Genomic DNA, 15,071 nt, shown 5'->3' with positions numbered 1-15,071 from the left:
GGGATTTTTAGTCTTTAAAATCAAAGACAAAAACGACAAAATGCAGGTCAAATGTTAGAAGAACAGTTTAATCATACATAGTCACAATTCTGCCTCCAAAAAAATGAGTTTGTTTTCTTCATCTAACAGCTGGAAATGTACATAAGGCCACCTGAAAATGTACATGACTTTGACAGTGTGACAAAACTCATATGTTCATATTTATATAATTGACAATATTTTACAATGCTTTTTTGCTTACAAGGTAGTAGCCGTTCCAAAATACAGCCTTTTCTGTACAAAAATATTTGCCATATCCTGTGAGGTCAGCAGACAACTAAAAGGCAGCCTCTGATTTTGAGGATTTGTTTTGTTTGTTTTGCTTTAAAAATCCATTTTTTTCTTTTAAAAGTGTCACACATCAGAAAGACTATCAACAGTGGATGTTACAGCAGCTCCAGTACAAATAAGAGGCTGGCCTTTTCCCATAGGAAATTAAAAACAAAATTACATGCCAGATTGTGAAGCCTTAAACATTTTTCTCTTTAAAACAATACTTGCTCAAATAAAACTGTATACATAATATTCAAAAGGGGGGAAAGGAGTGATGAATATACACACGTCAAAATGCACACTTTTTGCCTTTTTCTCCCCACTAAAATGTAGAAGACATCCCATTTACAGCATAAACAGTTACAAATGTACAACTGTACAGAGGGAATAAAAGCATCACTACAAGTTTGCAAGGCCTGTCAAACACCACTAGACATTTTTTCTCACTTAAGATAATAATGATAATAATAATAATAATAATAATCTTACAATTACCGACTGCACATATACTACATATATTCTACAATTCAAAGAAGCCATCACTACAAGTATTACAGGACAGTTGTAAAGGTTTAGATGGCCCCACCGGCATCCAATCAAAAGAGTTGAAAAATACAAACATTGGAGCATTAAAAATCTGATTTAAAAATCCCTTCTTCCAAGTCCCAGTAATAATTCCATCTCATGTACAATGCTGGGATAAAGCTCCCCTTTACAAATTTTGACTATTCTTAGGTGGTGGGGTGGGAGGTGATTTTCGGTGGGTGGGTGGGGGCCTTTAGTCCATCACAGCGACCGGAAAGCAACAATTAAGAATCACACAAAAAGATGCTACACTAAACTAGTTTTTAAGCAAGAGATGATTATTTACTACACAAAGTTAGCTCAGAGCCGTGTTCATTTCCTACTTAAAACACTACAAAGGATCAAGGGGGGCCAAAAACAAAATTCCACCTGCCACCGCATGCCGCCAATGCCTCTCAGCACATCATTAAATCGTCGCTATGATAGTTTCATTTAAAACCAAGCCCCTGTATAACTTAATACCTTCTCTTGTTAGTACCTGTTACATCGTGTGACCAATGTAAAATGGGGAGCCTCTTTGGGCTCAGCGACTCTCTTTGGGTACCAAAACAACAGACTTTAGGCTGCTGACCGACAAGGTAAACTTCGTTCCGGGGGTGGGGGGCGGGGTACAAGGCAGGGGAAAAAGGCCCCATTTAAAAACACGACCATTGAGTTGTTTCCCCCAGTTCAAGGAAGCAAAAAAGGTCTTTTGAGAAAGACCTGTGGCACCTCACACGTAGCACTCACCTGTGGACAGTGGGATTTGCATTTGTCTGTACTACGCAGTTTGAAATCAGTTACTTTTGCCTGGGGATACTACTGTTTCGCCCTGACATGGGGTCATACGTAAATATTACATTACCTGGACTTAGACAAGTCGGTTTCAAAAGCAAATGGAATTTTGTCACTCAGTTTTAGCTTTTAATAGGTCACTTGCTGGTGTAAATTGTAAGAAGTTTCAGCAAATGTGTTTTGTTTTGTTTGGTTTTTTTTTTACAAAGAATTTACAAGGTAAAAAAAAAAAATATACAATATGAAAACCAGTCAAATACATCAGTTACATATAGTTAACTATGGCCTTGTGCTTTACCTGACAAAATATGCCTGCTGACTTATGCCGCTCATGGTGGGCAAGGGGGTGGGCAATTGGGACCTCACTAGGGGCGGAACAGTGGCAGGTGTCAGTTATCACAGCGGTTTGGGGTGAAATTGACTTTTTTCTTTTTTCTTTTGGTAATTGTCACCCCCCACCAAAAAAAAAAAAAAAAAAAAAAAAAAAACAGCTTGTGAAAAGATCTGAAAATGCTGAGAACCTTCACCTCACTTTGGGGGGGGATCTGTGATGTCGGCTTTGACTACATGAGGCCGTTTGTGGGGCCTCCGATGGGACCCAACTCGGATCCGCTCTTCATGTAGTACTTTTCCAGCTTGGCCAAAATGTGTTTCCCATAAGTGTACTTGCGCAAGGTGGCGATGTGAGGCCGGATCTAAGGGGAAGTGGGGAAATCAGGGGGTCAACAACTGGTCATATTATTATTTTCAAGTCAGCCCACAGATACCAGGACTGAAAAATTTATCTAATTCAAGTCAACATCGTATGGAACCTCTGCTTCATTTCGGTCCGTAGGATTTATTTATTACATGCATATATATGTGTATGTTTACACACTTGTTTGGTAGGATTTGGAGACGCTAAGTGTTTAGCGAGTCAACACCTCTAACTGAAGTTGATAAACACTCTTTCATATTAATGCCTTAGAGTATTATACAAAATAAGGTAATTCATTATGAAGAATCTCTGAAACTGACCAAAATGGCGGACTTACTTTGTCTCAAGTCAAACTTGCAAATTTGCCCGATACTACCTTCACGAGCACACCTACCTTGTGCATGATGATTTTCCGCTGAGCAGGTTCGGCCATGTCGATCATTCTTTGGACAACGTAGTTGGCGTACTGGTCCTTCATCATGGTGTACAGGGCGCTGTGGGGGCCGTCCTTCTGGCAGCACACCTCGTCGATCAGAAGAGCTCTCTCGGAACGCGAGGAGTGGATCACGCACTTCTCCACAACGTTGCTGATGGGAAAAAGACATGACGGTGACACAGTAATTAGCACTTGGAGAACAAGACACGCCAGAGAATTTGGACTTTCAATTTTTGCTCTGAGTAAAATCACAGTTTTCGAGGTACGCATGTTTTTCTGCGCAACCAAAATTGAGACTGAATTAAAATCAGTGTATGAATGAAATCAGTTATAAAATCTAGAATGGTATGAATATGTTGTGGCGACTTACCTTGCAAATTTATGCTGGCTCAGAAGAAGGACTTTCCCACGCACTTCTGCAACGATCTTGCTCTTGTCTTCCGGTCTACCGTGCTCCAAAACATGCTGAATTACGTAGTTACCGTACTGATCCTGCAAAGGGCGGGGGGGGGGGGGGGGGGGGGGGGGGGGGAGGGGGCAACGTATGTGCAAGATCAATGATTTTCTCAAATTCATTACGAGGAAGTCCCGTGACACCCATTCGCCTGACACTCGTGCACTAGATTGAACCGGTGAGGTCGGTAACGAGGTAGATCATGCATGGTCAGGGCGGAAAGATAAATGAAACACCCCCAAGTTGACAATGATGTCATCACTGCAGAAGGTCAGACAAAACAGATGCTGCTGGTTTGCAAAAGGACTGCGCCGGCAACAAAACCAGCAGCATCTTTGCCCCTTCGGAAAATGGGTGATGGACAGTTACGGGATGAGTTAGGTTAGGTGTGAGAGGAAAGGAGACAACACCACCGATTTGTTCCACCTGCCCTAATCGTTCAAATTTGCTCTCAAATGCATTTCCTGTCAAGTCTGCTCACTTTCACCTGCGTCAGTTTTGCAAGCCAATTGTTTCAATTCAAGCGGCGTTTGAGGTCTTTGGGGATCATTTATCAAAGGAGTAAGCTCAGAAGCACCAGATTAAACAGGAGACGCTGTGGGCAAACGAGGATCATCGGACAGAAGGGAAGCCTCGTGAATCCTCTGTGGCATTAAGTGAGAAAGTGGAAAGGCAAGAAGGAGGGGGGAAAAGAAAAAAAAAAAAATAAAATAAAATAAAAAAAAAAAAAAAAAAAACAACGGCAGATTAGGGACCCCGAAAAGTTGAGAACTCCATCTATTTTACCATTAAAATTATTAGAAGAGGGAAGAAAAGAAGGGAAAGAAAACACGGACATCCTTGAGAGAGAGGCAAATTGCGCTGACCTTGAACAGTGCATCACGGGACACTGTATAATATGTTTTGGGTGTCATCTCCAATGATACGCCTTGATATTTCTGGATGGAATAGGTGAAGGGGGGGTGGGGGAGGGTGGATGTTTGAATATTCATGTCAGATGTAATGAAAGCTAACACAGCACAAATACACATTTTATTTTTTTTTTTTTTTACATTTAGCAAACACACTGACTAGGAGGCTAAAATATGAAATGTTGGAGAAATGCACATACACAAGCACAACAATGATGAGACACAATCTGGGAACAAAGACAAAACGAAAAAATGCATCTGCAATTTGACATGGTGTTGCACGAGATACCGGTACCGTACTGTGATTTTTCTGCATCAAAAACGGCTCGATACCTTTTTTTTTTAAATACCAGTATTTGAAAAAAACAAACAAACAAACAAATAGTTTTCTGAAGCTGAGCTATTTTAGATTTTCGTCGAGGTACCGTTTCGTTACCGGTATCAAAGTACTTTATGCAGGTATAGTGCTGAAGTCAAAATGTTGGCATCTTGACAACCTAGTGGACGTTCTTACCTGACCCAGTTGCTCAGAGTGCTGATGCAGCTCTTCCAGTATTGGCAAAGTCTGCTCCTGGGTGCAGTGCTCCAGAATCCTTTGGATGACTCTACAGCCATAAGGGTGCGTGGACAGGACAAAAACCTGCAAAAACAGCCGTAGGAAAACACTTTTTTTTTTTTGACATCCATTTTTAGCCGCTTTTCTAGTTCAAAGGGTATCCCCTGCTTACAGAAAAAATATTTCTACGAACAGAAATTTAAGTGTAGCGCAATAAATATTTTTTTCTAATAATCACCAAACACACACCAAAGCAAAATAATCTCAATAATGAGAAATTCTATTCCTGCTTGACGTGTGGTTCAGTTTATTTCAAGCGGACGACACACGCGATGATCAATTGAGGCAAGGCACCCGTTCCAGCTGAGATTACGACCCTTCATTTTGTCTTCATTGATACAATACTGTACACATACCTGGCCTTGGAAGGCATCTATAATGAACTGGAGAGCTTGAGGCTGGACACACTCAATGCACTTCTGCACCACATGGTTTCCATTCTGGTCCTTCACGCACTTTAAAACATGGCCATCCAGCTCACGGACAATGTCACTCTGAAACCAAAACATATTTGCAAGGAAAAGCTGAGACCTTTCACATTGACTGCGTTGAAATGAAAGCCTCACATCTGAGTGTGAAAAAAAATAAATAAAAAATACGCCAATCAAAACAAGCCAACAGATTTGGAAGAAAATCGCACTTACAATTACCTGCTGGTCAGAAGAAATGGACTCCAGGGCTTTCTGGATGACCCGGCACCCATACATCTGTAAAGCCAGCGGGAGGACATGGCCGCGGATACGAGTTGCCAAAGCCAGCTTCTGGTCCGCGCTTCCAAACTGCAACACAAGGAAACGCAACATCCGAAATCTGACAGGACTACAAAGCAAGTCACGAATAAATCAATAACGTCGTCAAGCCCTACCTCAAAGAACTTCTGGATGACATAGTTTCCAAACACATCAGTCATCAGCTGGTACGCTGCTTGTAGAATCTCTCCGAAAACCATCTGTCTCTCAGCGGGACTGGCCCTCTCCAGCTTCTGCTGTATGAACCTGTGAGAAGAAAAAATGCCATCAAAAAAAATATATATATATTTTTTTTTATCTGCATCAAACCCATTTGTTGTAGAGAAAATAGCTGAACGGCAATTCCCAAAACCAGGCTCGTTTCCCAAACCTTGATCCATGCTGGTCTTGAGAGAACTCCACCATGTGTCCAGGCAAGTCTCGGAGCTGAAGGTTCGGGAAGCGGTTGTTCCTAAAGTCCTCCAGCAGGCGGCTGCGGCCGGACGGCATCACGTCCGAGCGACTGTAGCGGGGCCGAGACGGTGGGAAGAGCTGGCTGCTGGAATTAAATAGGCTGGACGTCCCGCCGGCGCTGCGGTACTTGGCTTCAGCTCCAGGTGCCGCAGAGATGTAACGCCCGCTGCCGTTCGTCAAGCCTCCTGGAATGACAGGAAAATAGTCATCACCATGAAATGGAAATAGTCGGGCATGACCTCTGTATACAAAAAAAAAAAAAAAAAAACGGTTGAGATTTTGTAATACAGGGTGCCGCGAAAATGTTTTGCATCATTCTGTAGTCAATGTGAATACTGGCAGATACCTATGGAAAAAGTTGATAGTTCTGCATTAGCTAATTATGAGAAAGCATTAACCTGATCAGTGTAGTTGAATAAATGAAAAATCAATAATTGCTAATTGTGAAATAATAACTAGGCCCGGACGGGTGTTGATTCCGATATTTGGCAGAATAGAATTCAGATAACAGTAATCGGCTGATTAAAAGGGAAAAAAAAGATTTTTAAAATTTTTTTTTTATTTTGCCCATTTTTGTATTTTAAAGCTAATCAGTCAGGCCCTACTAATGCCATTACTAAACGTAATTGGAACAAATTAATTTTTTTCACAAGTGCGTATCAAACTGGTAGCCCTTTGTATTAATCAGTAACCAAGAAGTATTTCAACTTCAAAAAGCTGGGTGGCCCCTGGACTAGGGCATGAAGTTATTCATATTGAAATGATCAAATATTTTGGAACACCCTTACATAACAGAGCAGAGAATTATTGGATGGAACCTCTACATTCAAACAACTCCCGATCTTATGGAAATTAGCTGGTCACTGTCAATGATGGAAACGCCACTGGGCTTGAGGCGTGAAACACAATCTCCGATTAATTCTACGATAGAACAAAAAAAATGCTCTCACCGAGGTGAAGGCTGGAGGAGGACCCGTGAGAGGAGGGCAGAGAAGGTGGGGGGGTGAGAGGCGAGTGGCCGGGGGTGAGTCCGATGGGGCTGGGTGAGGAGGAGTAACCCAGGCTGTTGTAAAAGGGCTGGCCGATGGGAGTTAAACTGCTGCTGCCGCGCTTGTAAAGATCAGAACTTGTCAACAGGGAGTCCCTGCGAGACACACTGCTACTTGTCGAGCTCGATACTACAACGAGAAGGAGAGGGACGTTGTAGTAAGAGCAAAGGTGAAAACGTCACAAGCAACGCGACGCGGCGGTTTGCCGACTGACCCGAAGAGCCGAATCCTCCGAGGGCAGACGCCAGACCCACGCCGAGCGAGCTGCCGGTGCTGCTGAAGCCCAGCGAGGAGCTCTGCGGCGGGGGCGGAGCAGACGCATGCGAGAAAAGCGAGCTGCTCTGAGAGGTGTTGGGGACCGAGCCCGAGCCGTAGAAGGAACTCGACTGCAGGCCGCTGCTCTGCGGGGGAGCCTGCTGCTGCTGTGGCTGAGGTTGGGGCTGGGGCATGGAGCGGTACATGCCGTTTGCCGGAGGACCCGACATGTTGCTACCGGAACCTGACGCAGACACTGCAGCTGCTGGTCGGAGGAAGCAAAGCGGGTGATGAGGCACAGGAAAAGCTTGTCTTTAAACTTGCTTGTTTAATGTTCAATCGCTGGCCCTTTTCCTCAGGGGTCTAACCGGGGGGGGAAAAAAGTGTGTAATAGAGGAAGTAGAGCAACATAAATCCTACGAGTAGGCCAGAGTTGATTGGGACCAAACCCTACATAAATATTGGATGTCAAATCTTATCCATGTAATAAACCGCAGTCCAGACCATAAACTCAATCCTAGGTACCACTTATCAAGATGTTGACAATGCTCTAGATTTACTTACCAGCCTGTGCTGCTGCAGGATTGATGAGGAGAGGCGTTTGGACTAAACGAACTGGCCCACCGAGGCCGGTTCGAGCACTGGGGCCCATCACCAGTGCCCCGGTCTGGTCGTAGTAAGCTGCAGGGGCCAACACCTGATAACCTGTGCGGGGGCGCGAGGAAGCAAATTTGTCAAAATGGAAGCTGCATTTTGCACGCCGTAGTGCTGATGAGCACATGCACCAACCGGGCATTCCTGTGTATGCAAGCGCCGGGTTTGCAGCGGCAGCTGCTGCAGCCAGAGATTCCTGCTGACTTTGTTGACCTTGACCGGGCGTAAGAGGACGCTGGTTGTTTCCTGTGCGCATTACCTGTAGGTATGAAGGTTCGTGTCATAAAAACGCCGTGGTAACTTATCTACAAGGCAAAACTAGTTTAAAGCTCCATTCCTGGGAATTGTGTGAGGGAGCTTTGTGAGCTTTATGTTGCAATTGAAGCAATCAATCGAAATTCAACTACAATCACGATTATTACACTCCACGATTACAAAATTGGCATAATCGTAAAACATGATTATTAATATTCTTTGATAACCAACGGACTATGTTTGTTTACACAAGGGAATCATACTTGAATTTATACAGTTGCACCTTTTTTTTAAAAAATGTTATAATAAATTTTATTTGGTCGAAAAGGAACTTACTTACATTTATCTGTCGTTATATTTTTTATGTTTAAACATTTTCTTGTTTTGTACCCAAAAATAAATGATCGTGATTTCAATTATTACCAAAATAATCATGATTCCTACTTTTTGCCCCATAATCGAGCAGCCCTACATACAGGTACAGCGCGGCTGCTTTTATGTAGGCACTTTTGCGTTCTTGCCATGGCACTCACTAGTGCAGAGGCAGTTAATTAAACGTAAAATGGCCACATCATGTTTACCTGAGGTTGGCCTGGCCCTGGTCCCTGATTGGATGCTTGCTGATTAGCAGAGTGATTGGCAGTGGATGCGGCTTGCTGCTGGAAAAGGTTGGCTGGGTACACACCCCAAGGAACACCATAATATTGCGGCGGAACCACCGTGGGTCCTGTAAGGGGGAAATAAAATAACACTGTAGTGAGTTCATATTGCTCACCGTTCCAAAACGTTATACATGTGACCAATTTGAAAAGACCAGACAAGGCGTGTCATGTGATCACCTGCAAGAGTAGCTGCTGCTGCTAACCCTGCTGCGGTGTATGGATCAGCTCCAGGGGGTGCAGCATTGATGATGTAAGGGTTTGGCACAAATGCAGGAGCAAGGCCAGCTAAGTCAAGTTAAAGAAAATAAACAGATGAACAGCAAGGTTAATTGCAATTCCTACATTTTTTTTTAAATCTCTAAATGACTAAAATACATTTGAGTTCACTACAGTTACAATAATGAGCACCACAAATATTATGATCTGACAGACAAGTAAAATTGGCAAATTATAAAATGTAAACACAGCAATAGAACCTTTTTTATATCTGCCAGTGTAATTATCATTTTTTGTAAATCGGAAATTTTGTGGGGGGATTTCTTCCCATTTATAACACAGAAGAAGGCAGACATTTCTCTGTCCACCAGTTAGTTGACACCAGCCTCGTGCTGTGCGACACAGAGCACAAATCTCCTCCTTCACTTGGCCGCTTACTGCTGGATCTTCTGTTAGGACTTTGCAACTATTCGACTGGATTGTTTTAAGAGTAAAATGTGTAAAGCGCATTGCTTGGTGGAAACAACACACTTCAGGTACTGTATTTGTATCAGTTACTTTGGTCTCCTCTTTGCATTGTTTAACAATGGGGGGAAAAAAAAAATACAACAAAAATACCAACCAAATTTAACTCAATGTAAATTACTCTATAGAATCAGGGGAAAAAACTTGGACGACACCATGAAGACGGAATAACATCCTGTTAGGTAAGTTACCGAGGTGCTGCTGTTGAGCCGCTGCCAGGGCATACTGTTGCTGCTGGGCCGCTGTGAGCTGCTGAACCGTGAGGGGATTTGACCGCTGGAATAACTGCAAATGGACCAAAGAGCTTTCAGAGCCTGCTGCAAACTTACAATTACCAGTCCTTCGTTCCGAAACCACACCTGCTGCTGTGAGCTGTAGTCAAACAACCCCACCGGGGTCCCGGAGGAGTCCACCTGAATCTGGTTCCCTGCATACTCAAACTGGAGGGATTCTACACCGGCTTGTTGCTCCATGCCACCCATGTTCTGGGCTTCCTGGTTCTGAAAGTCCTCCACTGGGCCCTTGTTGTGGTTCTGTTGTTGTAAAGCATGAGCGTGGGCGTGGGCGTGGGCGTGGGCATGGGCGTGGGCGTGGGCGTGGACATGGTGCTGGGTCATCATCTCCAATCCTGTCTGGTTTGGGCCCATCCTCTCCACAGCCTCAGTTGGAGAAGCTTGACGGCTTCCCGGAGTTGGACTGAAGGGCATATAAATCCCGTTAGGACATGAGTCTTCGGGGCTTAGTTAGAAATATTACAAGCCTATCAAAAGGTTGGATATTTTGCCAACGTCTTTAAAAAAAAAAAAAAAAGAAAGAAAAGAAACATACTTAAAGTCTTTGCAGTCTCTGTCCATGCCGTTTAGTAAACTTCTTCCGTTGGCTTTTGCGGAATCACCGTCATCCCCCACCTTCATCTCTGGGCTCTTGTCTTCCTCAAAAGGAGAGACTTTCTCAGGGCCATCATTTTTCTCTCTCCCGTCCTGGTCCGTATCGCCTGCACCCTGTATTAGTAATAACACAAGGTAAGTCCAGGTGGCACGAAGGCGAGAATTTAGGGGATGTGGGTACAATCCAATTGCTACGCACTTGGGGCGAGTTAAATAAAACATGTTATTTAAGTGGCTCCTAGCATTTTTGGTTTTGAACAGTATTTGATATGAAAACAAAAAAGGCATGTTCGTGGCATTTGCAAGACATAATGGCATTATATAGTATGGAAAGTAGAATAACTTCAAATTTGCAAATGTATTTCAATAAATGTGTGGAAAGTAGAATAACTTCAAATTTGCGAGTGTATTTCAACTCACATAGCCGCCATTCCTGTAACGGGCATCCATCTTGTCGCCGGGAGAGGAACTCAGGACGTACTCCACCATGCTCACACCCAAGCCGCCGCCCTCCGAGCGAGGCGAGAGCACAGAGTTGGCGTCGCCGTTCCCGTGGAAACCCTGACCTGGCCGTCGCTGGACCATAATTGGCTGGGAGACTGAATGGTCTAAAGAAAAGGCTGGCATCAAACATCTTCAAAGCTAGCCATAAAAACTTAGCGGATGAATACAAATCGTATTTATTTTACATTCTTTACACACGTCTGTAATCAAAATAAAAAAATGGCATTAAGGTGTGAGTGACTCACGTGATGCCCCCCATGCATTGTCCCTCCACTCCTCTCCAAGAAGCATTCCTTTTCTTCCATCCTTCGCCAGTTCGTCGGAATCCCACAGCTTTTTTGCTGGCAAAAGCTTCAAATTTAAAAAATGAGATGAATCTATGCCATAGAATTGAGTAGTTATTACGATTACAAAAAGGTCCTACCTCTCCCATTCCTCTTGACTCCAAAGCAAGAGCTTGAAAGTCGTAGTTCATTTCATCCACAGCACGGACCTGAGACACAAAGGAACACAAATGTTTACACATGCATTAGCAACATATTTTTTCAATTTGAGCTGCTCACTAATAATCATTTTAATAATCAATTAATGTCAATTATTTCTTTGATTCATTGAGGAATCATATAAAATGTCCATCCCTTCATTATACAAAAACAGGACATCATTCTAAATTGACAATGCAGAAAATGCATATACTTTAGGTATGATTCAGTCAGAAAATAGGGGGGAAAAAAAACCCAGCACTTCAACACAACCCTGTAACTTTCAATTCAATGAATGTGTTGCTACCTGATCAACGTGATTAGGGTCCCCGGTGGGCCAGCGATGCTTGCCCGGCGCGCAACCTCCCAGCTGCTCCCCGGGTTGCCTCTGGAAGAAGTAGCCGACCGTAGCGTCGTCCTGCGAACGCCCGCTCAACGGCGGCTGCGGTGTTCCCGGCGTGGGGTTGCCCACCCTATCCATGCCCTGTAAATGGGGGCCTCCTGAAGCCTGGCCCGCCACTGCGGCTAGGGGCCCTCCGCTGTGGACCCTGACACCTCCGGCCTCAGGAGCGCCATTTGCATGCAGCATCCCACCTCTCGTCTCCTGCCAGGCCACGTCATTCATACCTAGGATGCTGCATGGAATGCTCATTCCACGGGAAAGCCTGAAAGAGAACAGCAAGTTGTTATTCGATGTGCACACGATGGACAACACACAATCTAATGCAGGATTTGATTTAGAAAATTAGTTTCAATGACATTTTTGCCTTGGTCCGCTTTATTGCTTAAAAGTGTGTGGGACGGCTGATCTTTATTTCGGATTTATCATTTAGACCAAAAGGTCAGTTACATCACCATTTAACCAGCTAACTGGAGAACACTGTTTAGTTTGGTCGGCACAACCCTTAATTTAGCTGCAACCAAGCTGATGTGAAGTCCCATTGTCAGACGTGTATAAAAGATAGGAACATGCGTCATATCACTTGTTGCTTAAATCTGAGAAGTAATGCAACTAACGTGACAATGTTTTGCAAGCTACATGATCTTGGGATCTTTGACAAAGCTCTTGAAAGTTTGTTCTTTCCACTGAGAGCAAAGGGACTGTCGATCCTGAAGCCAATTTGATGGCTTATTTTTAAATCCAATATTGAAGTCATAAGTATAATTGAAAATTGACCAAACAATGACCAGGGCGCATACTGTCTATGTTGGGTGTAGTTCAAATGATTGCTTGAGTTGACAAATTGCTTGCTAATCCATCATCAACAGAGGTTCTTCATGGTGACGTTTGCAGCAAGCGGATGAGTAGCCTTTTGTTTTTTAGATGGAGGTTTCATTCTGAAGTTAGCACATCCTGGATAGGAGGCTGCTCCAAAAAGGTGGACTGACATTATTGTATTAAGTTCATTTTGTCTTCCTTGTTATCTATATTTTGGTTGGTTCATATATAACAGACAATCGCGATTTTTAGGTCGTTTTATTACCTACAGGTAATAAACAGGTAATAAAACGACCTAAAAATCGCGATTGTCTGTTATATATGAACCAACCAAAATATAGGCCACAGAAATTGTCTGACCAGTCAAAAAATGCTCTGATGACGAAGGGTAACATCCTGTACCTTGTGTGGAAGATGCAAATTCTGCACCTTTAACTGATTTATGTTCTACCGTGAAGGCTTGTCCTGGTCATAACAATTTCTATGTCTTAATTTTTTTCTCCTTAGGATTTTCAAGGTGAGCAACGGACAGTTTTTTTGTTGCTTGGAAAGGCAAGTGTACCGTTGGACTTGAAATGACCGCAGCATCTTGTAACGGCCATTGTCATATTGCTTTAGATTGTCATTCCAAATCTGTAAAAAAATGAACATCGTCTAGCGACATATTTATTTATTCAAACGTTCACTCCATGAAAACCGATTTACGAGTGCTGAGTATTTGATACAGATTAGGTTGTTGTCTGGTGATGGTGTTAGTAGTCGCTTTGCTGTAAAATTGTGGACAAAGTTTTTATTTCCGTCTATGTTGGCATTATTATTAACAATAAATCACAGTCCTGTATCTGGTTTCTAAGATAAGATGTACAATTTGTTTACAATTTATCCAACTTGTTTTGCAATGTTTTCAGCAAAATGAAATAGAAAATCTTGATTAGACCCTATCTAAATGGTTATATAACTTGTTAAACAGACAGTTTAGTGACCAATACAGTAATAGCTCCTCCAATAGAGCTACGTTAATTTCAAACAGAGTGTGCTGAATTACTAAAAAACTCTTAAGTAAAAAGGTATTAATGAGCACACAAAAAAAGAACAAAACAAGTGCCGCTTGTTAGCATTCGTTGTTAGCTTCGCTCGTGCCCATACAAACGGCGTTGTACCACCGCTACTACTGAGCCTTAAGTGCATAAATGTGTGATGGCTATGTATTAACACGGATCATCAGGCTGTAATACACATTATTCAAACATTTTCAACAACATATACTGGTTGTTGCGGCAAACTGACGCCAGGCTAACTCGACAGGCGAGCTAACTAGCGAGCTAGCTGCTAACAGCGGCTAATTTGGTGGATTACACGGTTGGATATCAATGGCGGATTAATATTTTAATCGTTCTATAAAGTATTTTAGTACAATTTTATCCCAACGACCAATTTACCTGAACACCAAAGCCCGTTTCACTATAATTGGCATTAGCACGCTCCATGGATAACCAGCTAACGTTAGCCGCGCCAGGCCTGTTTATTATGGCTTGCCTGTGCTAGACATCAAAGTTTACTTTAGAAATCAGCACTGCGATTTTTACAGTGGGCATTGTGTGCAGTGCTTGGTAGTGGATGACATGAATTTTTTTTACTGGTATGTACTGTAGATTTTATAACAAGCAGAAATGTCGCATCGGGTGCTGTGCTAGCGCTACTCGGCAAGTTGATGATGTCTGCGAGCTAAAAACCAAGCAAACACACAGCGGCTAAACAACATGGCACCCCTTCAAGTTGCAAACAGAGGGGCCTTAACCGCTAAACAAAAGGGGAAATGCTCGCACAACGGCAGCGGTGTGTACAACACACACGCGGCGCCACTTTCTTCCGTGTGCCGACACTGAACAAAGGAGCTCACAATACTTACGCGTTGTCGTATGGAGAGAGGCTCAGGGCTTGAGGCACGCCGTAAACCAGATTCGATATTGTTTTGTTTCCTTGGAGAGAGCGCTGATTTTTGTGCAAGGCTTTGATAGCCTCGGCTAATAGTTGGCCCGTGCTGCTGCCCCCTGCAGGTAAGTAGCGCGAACTGCATCGTCGTGCGCACAGCGGCATGCAAAGAAAAGTCCCCTCCCAACCGCTTCGTCCGTTGTAACGAGGAGCATTCCAGTTCTTTTTAGTGATCTGGTGTGATTGGCTAGACTCTTTAAAGAGTCGAATATTTAGATTTTCAAACAGTTCTTTAATAATGTACCCAGATTCAATGTGTTCCATCTTCAAATATGTATAATGTATTAGAAACAAATCTCTGAATTCACTTCACAGCAACCCTCCTAAAATCGTGGGGTGTATGTGAGCCCAGGAACATGCTTTTTTGCTGTACTAGAATAACGT

The 15,071-nt window shown here is 43.2% G+C and overlaps 1 protein-coding gene across 5 annotated transcripts; it reads right to left on the bottom strand.

Moving 5' to 3' along the window:
* Positions 1 to 47: 47 nt before the first annotated feature.
* pum2 (pumilio RNA-binding family member 2) lies at positions 48 to 14,782 on the bottom strand. Of its 5 annotated transcripts, none has more exons than XM_086019679.1 (23): positions 14,605 to 14,782; positions 11,784 to 12,141; positions 11,419 to 11,487; positions 11,240 to 11,345; positions 10,911 to 11,098; positions 10,432 to 10,604; positions 9,963 to 10,299; positions 9,795 to 9,888; positions 9,040 to 9,147; positions 8,782 to 8,927; positions 8,081 to 8,204; positions 7,856 to 7,996; positions 7,251 to 7,556; positions 6,938 to 7,165; positions 5,905 to 6,172; positions 5,651 to 5,780; positions 5,430 to 5,564; positions 5,142 to 5,279; positions 4,684 to 4,809; positions 4,125 to 4,196; positions 3,175 to 3,296; positions 2,763 to 2,955; positions 48 to 2,366 (listed from the first exon to the last, which is right to left on the bottom strand). In XM_086019679.1, exons 2-23 carry the CDS (start codon positions 12,126 to 12,128, stop codon positions 2,235 to 2,237), a joined length of 3,681 nt encoding a protein of 1,226 aa, XP_085875805.1. In that variant the 5' UTR covers positions 12,129 to 12,141; positions 14,605 to 14,782; the 3' UTR covers positions 48 to 2,234. The 5 variants fall into 5 exon arrangements, with proteins under 5 accessions (XP_085875805.1, XP_085875806.1, XP_085875808.1 ...); XM_086019680.1 differs by having other exon boundaries at positions 7,251 to 7,553; XM_086019682.1 differs by having other exon boundaries at positions 5,436 to 5,564; positions 14,605 to 14,781.
* Between the last annotated feature and the right edge of the window lie 289 nt (positions 14,783 to 15,071).

This window comes from Filicampus tigris, chromosome 20, assembly GCF_054856515.1.
Source record: "Filicampus tigris isolate MCC_2025a chromosome 20, RoL_Ftig_1.0, whole genome shotgun sequence".
In the NCBI taxonomy this organism is placed as follows: Eukaryota; Metazoa; Chordata; class Actinopteri; order Syngnathiformes; family Syngnathidae; genus Filicampus; species Filicampus tigris.
The sequence above is the reverse complement of the archived record's forward strand: the minus strand, read 5'-3'. Positions and strand labels throughout refer to the sequence as shown.